The sequence below is a fragment of the Vespa velutina genome, chromosome 14 (assembly GCF_912470025.1).
Source record: "Vespa velutina chromosome 14, iVesVel2.1, whole genome shotgun sequence".
Lineage (NCBI taxonomy): Eukaryota > Metazoa > Arthropoda > Insecta > Hymenoptera > Vespidae > Vespa > Vespa velutina.
In genome coordinates, this window is record NC_062201.1 from 2,030,223 (window position 1) to 2,048,192 (window position 17,970).

Below are 17,970 nucleotides of genomic sequence, written 5' to 3' on the forward strand. Positions count from 1 at the left end.
AAAAGAGAGAGAGAGAGAGAGAGAGAGAGAAAATAAGAGAGAATAAAAGAGAAAGAGAAATTAGTCGTATCTCTGATTAACGTGAATCCTTTTTTAACAAGGATATTAACAGATTTGCTATAAACGCTTTTTATGAAATTCTCGTAAATAATTCTCATACCTATAGGTATTTACAGGAACAATGACTATCATGCAATTTAAAATTAATAGGATATTAAATAATATTCGAGGATGGTAATAATTCTCGATTCATTTCACCATTTCCTTTTCCTATACCCATTATCAAACTACCTAGAAATCCCTCTGCGTCGTCTACGAAATGATCTCTTGCTCCAGTTAAATTTCTGCGCATGGATTTCTACGCGTAGCTAGATAAATTCAATTAACCTAGTAAGTTTCGTTAACAACCAACGTTAAACTAACTAAACTAAAATTATCAGTAATTCCAATTTGTTATCAAGAAGCCTACGAGAGAGAGAGAGAGAGAGAGAGAGAGAAACTTCGCCTAAAGAAGAAAACGGAATTGAAACCTAACGAACTTGATTATAAAATAGTTTACTTGTTCTCGTTTATAATTTATTTACTTATCGAATAAATTTTTATTATTATATTTCTAACGTCTTTCGAACTTTTTATTTAATCTTCCTTTGTAATTTTCTGTTTTGTCTAATGGAAAAAAAAAAAGAAAAAAGGAAAAAAAAAAAAATATCTATAATTCGTAATTATTTCTATATTTTTTTATAAGAATTAATATTAGGATTATGTAAAATATATTCTTAGGATTATGTAAAATATGTTCTTAAAATTATGTAAAATAATGTCCCAGTGGACTGTCCGATTCGAATGTCATTGACTCGTATCACTATAAACAAATTTAAAAGACCATTGAACTTCGATTAGAAAATCATTGAATCTTATCGAGCATCGAAACTTATTATCGATAGGACGTTCTACCTTATCGACGCGATGATAATATTAAATTATCTACGAATAGTAGCGCTGCGATAAATTTCTTATCATCCGTCGGTATTGTAGAACTCATCTTTGCGAAATTACAATTAAATGTTTTAATGGAAAAGTTAATGATATTAATGTAAATTTTTAATTAACTTCGATCGTTTTAATTCTATCGATGATACATAATTTGTAAAGTTTTTAATTCGTGCGACTTTAAAAAAAAAAAAAGAAAAAAAAAAAAGAAAAAAAGAGAGATTGAACGAAAATATTATTCTTTACTGGTAAATTAATTATCGAGGAAAAAAGAAACAAAAAGGAAAGAAAAAAGAAACGAATAAAGCGTACACTTAAAATTAATTTGTACACCTTTATCATCACTGAAACGAAATAGCTGAGATAGTTAACGATAATCATAATAGGGTGCGCATTGTTTTAAACAGACGATTGCTGTGATTACGGCATGGCGTCGTCCAAGTCGTGTGTCATCGTTGATTACAGGTGAAAAACGTAATTAAAGGCGTAAATTAAAATACGAATACTTTTACATGCAGATTATTAATGTACAAGCTCTCGTAATAATTTTGAAATAAAGGTGAGAGTCGAAAAGTATGAAAAATGTTATGCCACATGGAGATCAAGGGGAAATTTTGACCGTACGATTAGCGACAACGCAGATTGGTTTACGTTATGGCGGCAAATTCTAGTTGAAAACTGTACGGTTACAAATGCCAAAAATGTTTCAACGTTGGTACGTCGATGATTAAAAAGTGCAAACGAAAATATTCTTTTGATCATTTCATCCGTGAAATACTTTTATCGTAAGAGATATCATTTGGAAATTGTAATTTTCTGAAGTCATGCATTTTAAAGCACAGTGGCGACTTATCATGGCGGCGAAATTTTCTTAGCTGTGGCCGCCGTGCTATGCGTACGATTATCATCGTACATAATATCAGCTCGTTAGAATCTCTATACGTTCGAGTGTATTTTATATAAAAACGTGGTGTGTATATGATATACAAATATTCAAATATTCATCTTTTTGTATTCATCAACTGTATACACGCGCGCTCATACTATTGTTACATTACAGTTTAGGTTGAGAGTGTATAAGTTCAAGAACCTCATCTGTGTATATTCTTATTAGTCAAAGAACTTACTTTTATAATATTCCATTTGAAACTGTACAAGCTAATGCTATCTGTACTTCTGCAAATATGGTGATAATTGCCATTGATGTGTTTTAAGATCTGGCAAGATGAATAAGCGTCGTAGAACTTCATCTGTTGCAAGTCGTGGCACAGAGGATGATGGAGAAGACTTACCGCCTGAACCAACAAAAAGGCGAAAAAAATTGGATCCTGTAAGTTTTATATAAATTTACATTATTCTATATTTATTTACCTTTGTATTTTATTTATTAATCATGTTATGAATTTACATAAAAAAAATCTCTTTACTTTTTATTGTGCTAAAGTAAAAATCTTTTTTGTCATTGTCATATACAAACATAAATATATGTACTAATGTATACATAATTTTTATACAGAGTGACTTGTGCCAACAATTGTATGATGTTCTTCGTAATCAAAAGAAAGAAGATGGAACGTTATTATGTGATGCATTTATACGTGTGCCTAAACGTAGACAAGAACCAGGTTATTATGAAGTAGTATCAAATCCAATAGATCTCCTGAAAGTTCAACAAAAATTAAAAACCGATGAATATCGTGATATGGATGATTTGGCTGCAGATATTCAACTCATGGTCAACAATGCCAAAGCTTTTTATATGGTATTATTAAAGAAGGAAAAGAGTTTCTATTTCTTTTATCACATTTTTTTATTCATTTATTTTACATATATTATTATATGTATAATACAAAATATTTGTTTATCAATTAATATTAAAACTATGTATTTCAATCTAATCTTTTTCCATTAGCGTACATCTCCAGAGTACAAAGATGCCACTGAACTTTGGGAACTATGTACGAACACCAAAAATCGTATTATGGAAGAATATGAAGATCCAGAGCCTAAAGGGAAATTAATATTAAAAGTTGGTAGATTGGTGAGTAGTCATTTTTAAAATAAAAAAAAAAAAAAAAAAAAAAAAAAAATAATAAAACTTATACAGCGATAAAGTAAATCAATATTTTCATTGTTAGGCACGTAAAGCTACCTTAAAGCAAGACGACGCAGAAGATACCTCTGAAAGTTCTACAAATCCTGATGAAGAAACTATGCAACAATTTGAAGATTTATTTGCAGCAGTTATGACAGCTACAGATCCTACTGACAATAATAGGCCATTGCATACAATGTTTCAATTAAAACCGTCTAAAAAGGTTTATTTCATGATCACATTACTTATCTTACGATTAATATAATTTATACACACTGTTTAGAATGTTAAAAAATATTTTAGTTGTATCCAGAATATTATGATGTAATCGAAACACCAGTGGATTTAAAAACTGTTGCAAGAAAAATTCAAGAAGGTGCATATAACGGAATTGGAGATATGGAAAAGGATTTAATGTTAATGTGTAGAAATGCGTGTCATTTTAATGAGCCGGGTTCGCAAATTTACAAGGATGCTAAACTTTTAAAGAAAATTATTACAACAGCTGCAAAGAGACAAGATACCGGATTGGGAAATAATAGTATAAAAATCGCAAGTACAGCACCTTCAACGCGAAGTAAAAGAGGAAGTCGTACAATGGCTCAATCATTGATAGCACAAACAGCATTATTACCAGATGAAGATGAAGAAAGTGATGACGAAGAAGAGGAATCTCCAGAAACAGAAGAAGCAGATAATCCACAATGGCAACTATTTCAAACTATTAGAACGGCTCCTAATAATCAAGGTATTTGATTAAATAATCATTTACATAATATAAATAAAATATAAAATTATATATTATATATTAACATTAATAATAATATTTTCATTTAGGTGTTCGAATGAGTGAATATTTTTGGAAATTACCATCGAAACGATTATATCCTGATTATTATAAGATGATTAAAAATCCTATATCTCTATTACAAATTCGTACAAAAATAAAGGTATATATCAGAAATTATTATGAATTTCACAATATAATGATTACTTTTCTTTCTATATATTATATGTATGTATAAAAAAATAAAAAATAAAAAATAAAAACTTACAGAAAGGCGAATATGGTACTGTAAGTGAAGTTGCGGGTGATATGAACATAATGTTTGAAAATGCTAAGAAATATAATATTCATACTTCTAGACTATACAAGGTAATCACCATATTTATATATTTTTTAATCAATATTAACATTCTCTGACTAAACTATTATATATATATATATTTTTTTTTTTATTCTACAGTGTGCTGTAAAATTACAAAAAATAATGCAAGAGAAAGTACAAGAATTATTAGAGTTTGATCAGGTAAATGAAAGTTATTATAAGGTAAGTAATTACATTTTCTTTTCTTTTTTTTTTTTTTGTTCTCATACTTTCAAAATCATTTATGATTATACGTATCTCATTAATATTATTACATAAAAATTTTAAATATTACTTTTGATTCGATCATTACTAGTAGCAATTTATGCATTTATTCTTAATCTTTTTTATTAAATTTTTATATTATATTTCCTTATTGTTTAATATTTGTAGGATTCAGATTCAGATAGCGAATCTGAAAATAGTTCGCAACAGCCAAAGCTTATTAAACGAGCATCTAATCTTTTAACTCGGGGAAAATACAAGGATAATATACCATTGAAAAAACGTTTATATGCTTTAGTTAAATGTGTCATAGAATACGTTGTAAGTAATTCCAAATTGGGCTAAATGTATTGATGGCAGTTAGTATAAAATCTTTAATATTTCAGTGCGAAGATGGTGGTCGACAACCAATGTTGATGTTTATGGAAAAACCTTCAAAAAAATTATATCCAGATTATTATCAAGTAATAGCAGAACCTATAGATATGTTAGCCATTGAGGCTAATATAAAAGCAGAAAAGTATCAAAATGAAAATGAATTGATTCAAGACTTTAAGGTATCCCATTAAAATAAATTAATATAGATTAATTCTAATTCCTCGATTGTGAATATAATCTATTAAATAAATAATAATCAACATTTTTAGTTAATGTTTAATAATTGTCGTCAGTATAATGAGGAAGGTTCTTTAATATATGAGGATGCAAATACATTAGAAAAAGTTTTAATGGATAAGGTAAAAGAGTTAGGTCCTTTACCTGAATTAATTAAACCTAAATCAACAGCTTCTACGCCTACTAGGAACGTTGGGTATGTGAAGATTTTAATATATATTTGATTTATAATATATAATGAATACAATGATAATATAAAACAGAGATTAATTATATATTGCCTTCTATAATATTTTATTTACAATTTCTGAAAAACTAAATATAGGAGACCAAAGAAGGTAGTACCGTTACATTTACAAAAATTACGAACTATGTATGACACTATAAAAGATTACCATGATGCAAAAGGGAGACAATTGTCTCTTATTTTTATGAAACTGCCAAATAAAAATGAATATCCAGATTATTATGAAGTTATTAAACAACCAATGAACATGGAAAAAATAGCATCAAGTTTAAAAAATAATGGATATGATAGTCTGGATGAATTGGTGTCAGATTTTATATTAATGTTTGATAATGCTTGCAAATACAATGAACCTGATTCTCAAATATATAAGGTTTGTATTTTTCCAGATCATAGAAATTACTTAATTGTTTATGTAAGTAACTAAAAGAAATTCCTAATTACATCATCATTTGTCAATAATTGCATTTATTAAAAAAATATTTCTAATATTCTATTTATCTCACTTCTAAGAAAAGCAAAAATCTTTTATATAATGTATGAAGTTTAATGTGATTTTATTAACCTAATCACATTATGATTAAAATTATACAATTTATAACTAAAAATACTTTAGGAAGAGCTATTTCCATTATACAAAAAAAAAAAAAAAAAATCACACATCAAATAACTAATATTTTCCTCCTTTTCTTCTTTTTTTAAATAAACGTTAAAAAAATTATTTTTACTCCGACTAAAACTGAATTAATTTTTATTAAAATAAAAACTGACAAATTTAATATTGAACAATTGAAAATTATTATAATTTTTATTGTTCGTAATTATGCAGAATACGAAACGATAAACGCCAATACTTGGATTGAAATTTCGCGCTAAAACATGGAAAGCTTAGGCTGTTTACGGATAAAGGGTTTGAGGTTACGTACAATCCGCATCCTTCGTGCTATCGTCGGTTTAATAATCGTGCAAATTAATAAAAATTGCGATCATCAAATTATAACAAAATAATGAAAAAATGAAATCAATTCTGTTTTTATATATATCAAATGTGTCAAAATGTTATTCTCGGTTCAAATGTTAACGTGAAAGTTTTCCAAATTAATTAATACTCCATTGTGGTCTAGTTGTCTGATCTGTATTGAATACTTAAAGACTTAAAAAAAAAAAATGAACAATCAAGGTTATATCCAACAACTAAATAATGTTAGTAATCACAAACCTTTAAAAGTTCGACCGTGTTTTATACGGTTATTAAGAGACAAAGATGTAGATCAGCGTACAAGAAAAAAATACAAAAAAAACGAAGCAGAAGTAAATATCTACAATTAGCAAAGACATTTTTAGATTTCATGAGAAACAAAATATTAAATATTAAGAATATCCTTTGTTTATAAAAACAATTAAGGTCAAATAAAATTCCAGGATGCTTTAATTCTCCAACGACTAGTATTACAAACTAAATTACAATTGAGTGAAGACGATGAAAGTGTACCGGACGTATCTGCGGCGATTCAAGAAATATTAGCTACGATATTTACAGCTCTTTATAATCATCAAGATGAAGAAGGAAGATGTTATTCAGATTCTATGGCCGAACTTCCAGAACATGATATTATAGAGGGAAAAAAGTATGTCATAATATATATATATATATATATATATATATATATATATATATATATATATATTTATTAATGTAATTTATTTTAAGATTATTAATAAATGTTTGTTTTTTTATTACAGAATACGAGGTTTATCGTTGGATTTAATTAAAAGAAGATTAGATAGAGGTGTTTATAAAAGGTTGGATCGATTTCAAGAAGACGTATTCATATGTTTAGAACGAGCACGAAGACTCTCACGTACAGATTCTCAACCCTTTGAGGATAGCGTTGAATTACAAGCATTTTTTCTTCGAACACGTGATGAAATAACACGCGGAGGAGATTTGTTACATTCCCCATCATTAAACTATACACTTCTTGATCTTTCTGCACAAGTAGCAGAATTGAAACGTGTTAAACATCAACAAGAATTAACTATGCCTAATGAAGATGAAAGTTGTGATGGGAATGAAACTAAAGTCTGTAATGTTATTCTATATTTATCAAAAATTAATAATAATATAATAATAAATATGAAAATATATTATATTAAATGTTATTTTAGGATTCTGAAACAAATACCAATACAGAGGGTAATCATAACGATGGTGGAGGATCTATGAGTTTTAATCAAGAAGTATATAGAGCTGGTGATTTTGCTTATATAGAACCAACTGAAAGAGGGATGGAATATAGCGTGGTATTAATAGAACGTCTTTGGACCAATACAGAAGGACAACAAATGTTATATGGAAATTTATTCTACAGGCCGAGTGAAACCTATCATGTTGCATCTAGAAAATTTCTTGACAAAGAATTATTTAAAAGCGATGCTCATGTTGCAGTGCCATTAATTAAAGTTGCAGGCAGATGTTGTGTATTAAGTGTAAAAGATTATTTTAGAATGCAACCAGAAGGATTTTTGGAAAAAGACGTATATGTATGCGAATCTAGGTATTCTACAAAAGCAAGAGCTTTCAAAAAAATCAAAGTATGGAATTTTGATCCAGATCATTTAAAATTAATCCCACGAGAAAAGCCTTTAGAACCAAAACGTGTTATTTCCGTGTATAAAGAAAGATTGGAAAAACATAAAGAAGAAATTGCTGAATTAGAAGAGGGAGAAAAATTAACAGAAAAAGAAAGGCCTGTATGTAATTAATTAATTTAAATTGTAATTTTAATATTTCTATAATTTTATTGCACAAACCATTTTTTTCCCCCTTTTATATTGTAGAATGTGATATTATACAATCCAGATGATACTGAAAATACATATTATGAACAATATAATACGTGTGCCGGATCTGTAAAAACTGGAGATTTTGTTTATGTGGCAACAGATGGTGGCAGACAACAAATAGCTCAAGTTGATGCAATATGGGCAACGAAAGAGTATGTACAAATATTTCTAAAATTCATCAATAATTTAAAAAGGAAAGAAATATCTTTAAAAAAAAAAAATATTTAATATTTTGCAGTGGAAAATGTTATTTTAAAGGTCCTTGGTTATTAATGCCAGGAGAAGTTCCACATGCGCCTACTAAATTATTTTATAAACAAGAATTATTCCTATCTACAGTCGATGGTACCCACCCTATTGTTGCAATTGTTGGAAAATGTGCCGTCCTCGATTATGGAGAATATATATGCAGTATGTATATAAAATAATATATAATATTAATAACACCTTTGATTAAAATAACATATAAATGCAATAATATGTTTAGTGAAATTACTAAACTAATAATAATTTACAGGTCGACCAACAGAAATTCCAGAAGATGATATATATATTTGTGAATCTCTTTATGATGAAAGTAAAAATTTAATGAAGAAACTAAATCAAGAAGGATTAAAAAAATTTAATCATAGTGCTACCGTTACAGAAGATGAAATTTATTTCTTCCGGAGACCAATTAATCCTGCTAAAGTGAGTGCACTTCCATGTAGAATATATTAACTTAAATATTAATGACACCTTAAAATCAGATAGATCAAAAATAACAATGTACAGCTTCCTTCTTATACGCAACTAACTATAAAATTATTGCTTGGCATGTAATGCGTGTGTTGTAGGTTCCGGGTGACGTGGCTCAGACGCAAAATCAAGTCAAGTCCGTCACGCCCAGTTCAGCTCAGTTTGAAATGGTAATTACTAATTTACAAAATTGTACTATCTATCCTGAGGGAAGCAACGTCAAAATTGCATGTATTTAATACCACACGGATTGATACAACAAATTAACTTTCAATATAATTAAATTATTAATAAATTAAAAGATAAATAAAAGAAAAAAAAATTATTATTCTTAATATATATTGATGTATCAATCTGTCAATATGCATGATGTTATTTTATGCCGGCATATTTATTTTCTTTTATTATTATGTGCAGTTATGTTTTTACACATAGCACTTATAGGGTGAGCAATAATTTAGATACAAGGAAGAAATTCAGAGCACCTGTTGGGTTTATATTGTTAAATATGTAATAGATATACAACACCACCAAAAGTTCTTGCTTCCATGTCGCTCTAACCTAATTCACACACATGTAGAAATGAAAAAAATTGCTTTAAATGGAGTGCATAAGATACTAATCTTTATACTGCAAATTAAAATTGAATTGATATATCATATTTTTAAAATAATATATATATATATATATATTTTTTTTTTAATATACATATATATATAGTCTCTTGGGGCTTGAGCTGTTTTATTGGAAAGAAAATAGTTAAATTCAATACATAATGCATATTTTAATACAAAAGGATAACAATTGCAAAGCCTATGTTAAAATGTATTCCGTTGTTTGTAATATTGTGTAAGATTATATATTGAAGACTTAACAAATAACATAACATTCGGTAACGGATAATGAAGGTAACAAAACATAAATGGTATAGGAAGCATCGCCATTGTTACCGAAGCTGGAACCTGATGTACTAGGCATGGGAGTAGGATTAGGAGTGGGAGTAGGAGTAGGAGTTGGGGAGGACAGCATGGATGCTGGTGGTCCACCGTCCGTTGGATCTACTGAAGCTCAACCGGTGCTCTCCAATATTCAGACACCTGTATCATCTAAAAAGGTAGGCCTTACATTGAAATTATTTGCTTACCAAATTGTCACGTGTTATATTTTCATTTTTACACTTTATTTTTATTTAAAAAAATATGCCAGCATACTTTGTGTTTTTGCACCATTGAATTTTCGTTCTCTAACAACATTAGATCCAAAATTGGATGTGCTCTTCTTGAAGGTATACAGGCAATATTTGTTCATGTACGATGACATTATAATTTGTTTTCTTCTGTTTAGAAAACGGCGGGTAAAAAATTAGTTACGGGCTATATTTTATATTCAAGTAAAATGCGAACGCAGATTACGCAAAACAATCCTGAGTCATCCTTTGGAGAGATTAGCAGAATAGTTGGCAATGAGGTATTTATTTCTTTATTCATAATTATTTTCTATTTTATTAGAAAAAAATATTTTAAGGAGTAAAAGTATGCAGTATAATAATTAATCTGAATGAACGTGTGTATACATAAAATATACATATATATACATGTATTTAAGAATATTGAAATGAGTTCACTCGCATACTTAATCGCCCTTTCAAATTCGTTTTTTATGATGTACATAAACCAAAAAAAAAAAATATTATAAATAGTAAATAATGGTTTATATATTTCAGTGGAGAAAACTACCAGCAGGAGAGAAACAAGCTTGGGAAGAAAGAGCTATTAAAATGAATGAAGATGGAGGACAATTAAAAGGATCATCTATTACAGTTGGATCAAATGCTTTACAAGATGTAGTATATGAATGTTGTTGGGACAACTGTGATTGGCAATTTGAAGATATGACTGATTGCATTGATCATTGTATCGCTGAACAAAATGGACATGTACAATCATCTTTTACAAATGCTGCTCCTGGTAAATGCTTAAGAAATACTCAAGGAATCATACCAAATAATATTATAATCTACAATATACCGTTCATTGTATTCAATAGATGTTGATTTTCAATGTCAATGGCGTGGTTGTGGTCGTACTAAAAAATCTGTACCACCATTTCCGAGTGTACAGAGACTTGCAAGACACGTTAAAGAAGTGCATATTCTTAAAGCAAATGGACGTATCATCCCACCGTCTGAAAGGAGCAAGTACGAATTCTACTATTTTATAAAATATATTTAATTTATAAATTTAAAGAGTTTTCATTAATTCACATTTTTTCAGAAACTACATGGCTTCGAAAGGTCCTACGATACTTCCACCAATGGAAACAGGTAAAGAGTATTTAATAAATGTTAAAAAAAATGCTAGAAAATATTTATTATTTCATAATCGATATGCATTAGAAACATCGGCTGCAGCAACACAAACCAGTAATATACCAGCTACCAAACAGCCTGAACCAATGTTCGTTGCTGTTCCTCCAAGACCGAGTAGAGTATTACATTCGGATGCATATTTACGGTAAAACTGTACATTATAAAAATGTACAATCATTATAATGAATATAATTACTTAATATTGATTCACATTACTAACATAAAATTAATTCTTAAACGAGATCAAACTTAAATAAATAACATAAATATATAATATCACAATTGATCCGCAGGTATATTGAAGGACTAAATGTAGAAAACCGGTACATATCAAATTGGGATAAACAAATGAATGCTACTCCTGAAAATACCCAAATTCCTGATATAACAAAATTACCTGCTGAATGGTTGGGCAATGGTGTGGGCAACCATGGAAATGTGGTGAATGCCTTATGGACACTCAGAAATATGATGATGCGGGATGTGTTAGCTATCAATAAAACTTTATAGTTTATAAATCGTTAAGATCTGTAATTTTTAACAACTCGATGCTACCTTAACTACAGTTTATAGATCCGTCGATGCTACCTTAACTACAGTTAATAGGTCCGTCGATGCTAGATGAAAGACTGACAAGCGCGGATGGTTTCAATAATACTATATTTATGTATTATGATTTCCTGATTCATTTTTTCATTACTATTTAAGAATATTTAATTTTTCTTTTGAAAATTTTAAATAATATGTCTTATTGCCATAGCTATAAAATGAAATTTTACACTTATACAAATATTTTTAATCTATTATGCATTACCATAGAAATTTTTATATTAGGTAATGCTTGGATTAGCCAAATGTACTTTTTTACACAGAGAAAATAAGATTTGACAAATATTTCTCTTTGCACTATTTAAAACAAAAACAAGGGGCATAGACTATAGAGAACTTCCTATAAAAAAAAAAAAAAAAAAAAAAAAAAAATATTTTATGTAAATATTTTGCTAAGTTTTATTTTTTACTTCTCATGAATAAGATCTTGTATTTTCTGTATTACATGCTATAAAACTACAACTTGAGAAGTACTCTTGTATTGTTCATTTCATACAAAATCCTAACATTAGAGAACTTCTTTTTATTTAATCTTTGTTTAAATTATATTAAATAAAAAAGTATAGAAATGGGGAGTTTGGTACATAGTTTTCCATAAGAAAATATTTATTAATGAATCTTTTGTTAATCTGATTAATAATCTATTCTTGTTTAATGTATTTTCAGAAGATTAAATACAAAATTTAATAAGCTTCTGAAACAATTTGTACAGTAATTTCAAATATTGAAAAATATTTATATCTTTGGCTAATACGTTTTAATTTTTCTGTAGCTTTTTAGAAAGTCTATATATATATATATATACATATATATATCGAAAATGTAAATGTGACGAATATATATGACTCTTTAAATGAATAAATAAGATAATTATGTACATTCATTTTTACTGATAGTACACAAGATAAGACGTTAATAAAATTCAAGTGCAAATTATTTTTATAAATAATAAATCGTTCATGATATATTCCACATATAAATATATGCCATTCAATTTCGAACTTTCTTTTAATACTTTGTCAGTTACTCAAATTTATAATTACAAATTTTTCTACTCTGTGTACTTATAGAGTATTCAGTACGCATATTTCGAGATTTTATGAAATAAAAATTTATCTATAAATTAAATATTGAATTTCCCGTATTATATATTTAATTAATAAATCAAAAAAAGAAAATCTAATGTATATCATTTCACCTAGCATTGACAACCATAACACCATAAAAAATATAACTTGTAGTTGTGTATTTAGAACAAAAAAAAAAATAAGTACTATTATTTACTTATCAAATAAGATATACATTGATATGAATTTTGTAAGTTAACGTTGAACTGAGATTGTTATTTTTTCTTGTACTTTGGATATACATTTATATCTTTGAATGAAAGAAGGATATAAAAGTATTTTGTGCTCAAAAATCGCTCACCCTTCCACCAATTTGCCAATCACCCCATTTGGTTGGTTCCTTTTCGCTATCTGTGATTAATTCTCCAGTTTCAGGATCAGTTTCCGTCAAAACCAAATCGACGAAACGTTCACCTGGTTGTACACCTATTTATATAGATAATATATAAAAATTTACAATAAATTAATATTTATATTTAGGACATATTAATGTTTCAATAAATTTAAATTATATATATTTTTACATACGTGGTATTGGTTCTAATTTAAGTTTCTCATGAAATTGTTTCATACGTTCCGATTCTTCTTTCTTTACTTCCGAACTTTTTGTTGCTCTCATATTGCCTACGGATATTACATATATTCTTGATATAAATATCATTTATTATCATCAATCAAAACATACTCCATAAAATTGCTAATGTATTCCTGAAACTATTTATAATTTATACCTGTCATTAATGTGTTAATTCTCTTCATTAATGAAGTTTGTAATTGCATATGTATATTAGTACGGGTCAACATGCTTACGATATTCTATAGTCAAAAATTAGGGCAAAATTTTTAAATAATATTGATTTATGATATTATTAATCAGAATTCTGTGTTGATTAGTTACGAAACAAAATATAAACGATAGATAAATTTTCACAAAAATAAACGCATGGTGAAAATAATTATAACAAAAAAGCATCTATTTAAAAAAGCTTATAAATATTCAATTTTAAATACTTTTTCAATTCGTATATCTGCGTACGAATTCGTCAATTCTGTTAAATAATTTTAATTATAACATACTTAATATTTCTTAATATTTACATATTTACTAATATTCACTTGGAAGCTCATTAACGACTTTATCAGTATTTCTATATAAAAAATTGTCTTATCACAGATAAAGTCAATAATGAATTTCTTTACAAATACAATGAAAATATTTAGCCTCTATTCTACATTGATCAATGAAATTTTTGACATTACAATATTGCAATATATTTTTTATATTTCAAATAACAATTATTATCTTATAGTTATTAGAGTCCGGATTAAGAACTACTATACAACAGATATATATATATATATGTATCTTCAAAAATGAATTTTTTTTTTTTTTTTGTTTTTTTTTTTTTTTTTTTTTTTTTTTATTAAAAAAAAATATTTTTTTAATACGATTAAACTAACAATAAAATTAAAAAGAAAGATTTACTGAACGAATAGAATGAAAAACTAAAAATTATACAAGTAAAATTTTTTAAATAAATATTAAAAGAATTCTCCTATAATAGATATTCGTTGTAGGAATGATTGCGACTGACAGGACAAAGTCTGATACATCAATCTTGCTGTAGTATTTGTTGGATACATATTTTTTTTTCTAATATTTTCTAACATAATTTGTGGTTCAAATCTTGTAATTTGATTGCTAATTGCTTTCTTAGATAATTTTGAATTATTCTGAACTGTTGCAGAATCATATTGGTCATTTGAAGTAATAGATGTCTCAAAAGTATCTGTAGTTTCACTATCGTCAGCTTTATAAATTACATTTGGTTCTGCTATAACTTGCATCTTTGCAGAATCAGAATGAGGCGTTTTATTTTTATTAGTTTCATCTTCACTTTTTGAAACATTTTCAGAAAGAAATTCTTGCATAAATAATGTTTCAACATTTTCATACTTTTTATCTTTTACTTCATTTGTAGGTTTATGTCTCAATTGTGATAATTTTATTATTTCAACAAAATTATTGGTTTCATTTTTATTTATATTATCATCTTTATGAATTGTATCTTTTGTATTGTATTCTTCTTTTAAATCGTATTTTGTAAAAAATTTATCTGAAGTTATTTTATCCGGTAACATATTTTGTATCCTGCGACAGCAATATAGTGCACCAGGATCAATGGGATGTGCTTCTGTATTAAAAACATATCCACCAGAATCAACAATACAATGACCCCATTGTGTTTTTATTACATCCCCTTGTTGTCCATTGTTATGAATAAAATTGTCTGGATCAAAAAGAAGATAAAGATATTTTGTTGTTTCAGCAAGAAAAAAAGATTCCATCCTATCTGCTTTTCGATGATCACGTACATCATTAATAGTTGCATAACCACATTTAGTTTTGGCACTATGTTGTAAACTTCTAAGTATATCAACTCCTACTTGAATTAGATATGGGTCTCCAGTTGCTCTATATAAATACATCACAGATTCTATAAGTTCTGGTCTTAATGGATAACTTTCTCGATTTGTTCCAGCTTCACCTTGGGGAATATTATAAAATTCTGGAGTAAAGCCAAATTGTTTCCAAACACGATGATAATTATGTAAAGATTTCATGGCATCTGCAATTTCTCCAAACAGACTTAATATACCAGGCCAATAAGCATCTAAAGATTGAAACACTGGTAAGGTCACTTGACCTTTTGTCATAGAAACCCATAAATGCCAATCCTCTCTGCGAATATATTTTTCAATAGCAGCTTTGTGTTCATGAAACATTGCAGCTAACCATGGATCCTGGAACAATAGCGTGCCTTTTGCTAAATATTCAAAATATGAATCAATTCCTGCACCAATTCCAGAATCCTGAGCAGTCCAATGACCAGTCAAAACGTCAATATGATTACCAACTAATCCAATATTAGATTTATAATGATTTAATGCTTTTAAAGCATTCATAGCAACTTCTTCATAAAGAGGATCACCAGTTAAGCGAGAAAGTGTTCCAAATTCCAAAAGAAAGGTGCCTATGCCTGCTGTACATGTAATGCTTGTTTCTCCTTCAGGAACTCCATATTTCAAATTAACAGTTCCATATGGCATTCCTGTTGGTGTATCAAAGGCAGGAAGTAATCTTTTAGCCATATCTTCAGCAAGACGTAACAAAGGACCATTACATGGCCATCCTGGTTCTAAAGGTACACCAGCTTTGCGTGACAACAAATGAGCACTCAAAAGTCCACCAACCACTCGTATGTTTGTTTCAAAAACAGATACATTAATATTAGCTTCAAAATTTTCCCTATCACTTATTATCTCAGCTACACGACGAAATTCTGAAAAATTTCCCATAACAGCTAAAGTATCTAAAGCGTCGATCAACGTTAATGAAAAACTACCCCATGTATCAAAACCATCGCAACTAAGTGATCTCAATTCGTCATAAGGGTATGCATAAGTTAAATAACTAGAATATGCATGATCAAACATAGATCGCACTTCTTCTCTGAGAGCAATTATGTCTTTCTTTTGATATTCTCGTCCAGCACTTACGAGTATTAGAAGTCCAAAAAATAAAGCGGTCTTGAAAAAAATCATTATGAAATAAACAATTTCTTATTTTCACTCCTTTTTTTTCTAACTTCTCAGAAGATTAAGAATTTCTATTTAAAAAAATTATAAATAGTGAAAAAACGAGAAAGAGAAAAAAGAGAAAGATAGAGAAAGAGCTGCCTTTAATAAAATAATATTAAATTTCTAAAATTATCTACATTTTTATCCGCTAACAGATTTTTATGTCTAACACGACATATAATCAACATCCGTGAACTACTCTAATGTATTGATCAATACTGTATATACGATTGAAGTCACTGCGATTTGCGCTCTCTCTGGTAGTTTAATTTTTTATCGAATTATTTTATTAATTCTTTACAATCGATAATAATGAACGAAATATATTGTTAATATTCATTTTAAATTAATGAATATCTCTTTCGATAAAGTACAAATACATAATAATATTATTATTAAAAAGATATTATATTCATATAAATTATAAATAACGTAAAATATTTAAATTTCATATCTTGTTTGTAGCTTTTAATTTTTGACGTTTTACTAATAATGGCGCTATTGTCGATAAAGTCATTTTTACATTACGAAATTGATAAAGAAATTTCAAAAGGATATTATAGGAATGAAACAATTTTTTATTGTATTATTAATATTTCTGATTATTCAATATATTTTTAATTAAATGTACTTACGTAAGAATATTAATTGTATCGACAGCTTCCTTCTTATATATTTATACGTTTTGAAATAGAGAAACGCGAAATGTTAATCATTGTAAAAGAAATTAAGATAAGTAAATAAAATAGTTCTTTATAATGAATCATACGTATATCTTGTTACGTATGATTTCATACTGTGTATATATTTTACGTATCTTACGTGTTACGAATTATCACGTCATAAACATTGCGTCATAGATGATTCTATTCTGAATGAGTCGTACATAAATTATTGACTAACGATCGATCTAAATATATATATATATATATATATATATATATATATATATATATATATTAATTTCTAAGAATGCTTAGAATTTTTTTTCATATTTATATTCAAATACGTCATCTTCATATTACGAATTGTATTTTATTATTCATATCAAAGAAATAACAGGTCACGTCACTTGTAATTGTAAGTCGAACCACATATCCTGGATGTATTGTACATATATATATATATATATATATATATATATATATAGGGGCGTACATATGCGTGTTTTCCCTGATTCATTTCCACAGAAATGTGTATTAAATGCATCGAAGATAGTTCATTCAAAAAACAAATTCAAAAAAGTTGTTTTGAATGAAAGAGAATTGCAAAAAAGATCACACGTATATACACACGCATACACATACGCACACACACAC

General features: G+C 27.7%; 2 protein-coding genes across 7 annotated transcripts; one reads left to right on the forward strand and one right to left on the reverse strand.

The window, feature by feature from the left end:
• The first annotated feature begins 1,383 nt into the window (after positions 1-1,383).
• Positions 1,384-13,287, forward strand: LOC124954161 (protein polybromo-1). Of its 2 annotated transcripts, none has more exons than XM_047506657.1 (27): positions 1,384-1,455; positions 2,206-2,320; positions 2,507-2,752; positions 2,903-3,031; positions 3,129-3,308; positions 3,389-3,833; positions 3,923-4,035; positions 4,143-4,241; positions 4,333-4,416; positions 4,627-4,779; positions 4,845-5,015; positions 5,106-5,269; positions 5,399-5,693; positions 6,743-6,948; positions 7,064-7,403; positions 7,490-8,074; positions 8,162-8,319; positions 8,406-8,578; positions 8,685-8,857; positions 9,004-9,075; positions 9,837-10,019; positions 10,250-10,372; positions 10,629-10,872; positions 10,952-11,102; positions 11,179-11,228; positions 11,301-11,418; positions 11,567-13,287. In XM_047506657.1, exons 1-27 carry the CDS (start codon positions 1,418-1,420, stop codon positions 11,781-11,783), a joined length of 5,025 nt encoding a protein of 1,674 aa, XP_047362613.1. In that variant the 5' UTR covers positions 1,384-1,417; the 3' UTR covers positions 11,784-13,287. The 2 variants fall into 2 exon arrangements, with proteins under 2 accessions (XP_047362613.1, XP_047362614.1); XM_047506658.1 differs by having other exon boundaries at positions 4,333-4,395.
• LOC124954162 (ER degradation-enhancing alpha-mannosidase-like protein 2) lies at positions 2,802-16,958 on the reverse strand. Of its 5 annotated transcripts, XM_047506663.1 has the most exons (4): positions 13,538-16,958; positions 13,311-13,435; positions 3,143-3,821; positions 2,803-2,996 (listed from the first exon to the last, which is right to left on the reverse strand). In XM_047506663.1, exon 1 carries the CDS (start codon positions 16,613-16,615, stop codon positions 14,552-14,554), a length of 2,064 nt encoding a protein of 687 aa, XP_047362619.1. In that variant the 5' UTR covers positions 16,616-16,958; the 3' UTR covers positions 2,803-2,996; positions 3,143-3,821; positions 13,311-13,435; positions 13,538-14,551. The 5 variants fall into 5 exon arrangements, with proteins under 5 accessions (XP_047362617.1, XP_047362619.1, XP_047362618.1 ...); XM_047506661.1 differs by having other exon boundaries at positions 2,802-3,821; XM_047506662.1 differs by lacking the exon at positions 3,143-3,821 and having other exon boundaries at positions 2,808-2,996.
• Positions 16,959-17,970: the final 1,012 nt, after the last annotated feature.

Coding starts and splice junctions, on each gene's coding strand:
- LOC124954161 (XM_047506657.1), top strand. CDS start 1,418: ATGGCGTCGTCCAAGTCGTGTGTCATCGTTGATTACAG. Junction 1,456..2,205: donor TGTGTCATCGTTGATTACAG/GTGAAAAACGTA, acceptor ATGTGTTTTAAG/ATCTGGCAAGATGAATAAGC. Junction 5,016..5,105: donor AATTGATTCAAGACTTTAAG/GTATCCCATTAA, acceptor CAACATTTTTAG/TTAATGTTTAATAATTGTCG.
- LOC124954162 (XM_047506661.1), bottom strand. CDS start 16,615: ATGATTTTTTTCAAGACCGCTTTATTTTTTGGACTTCTAATACTCGTA.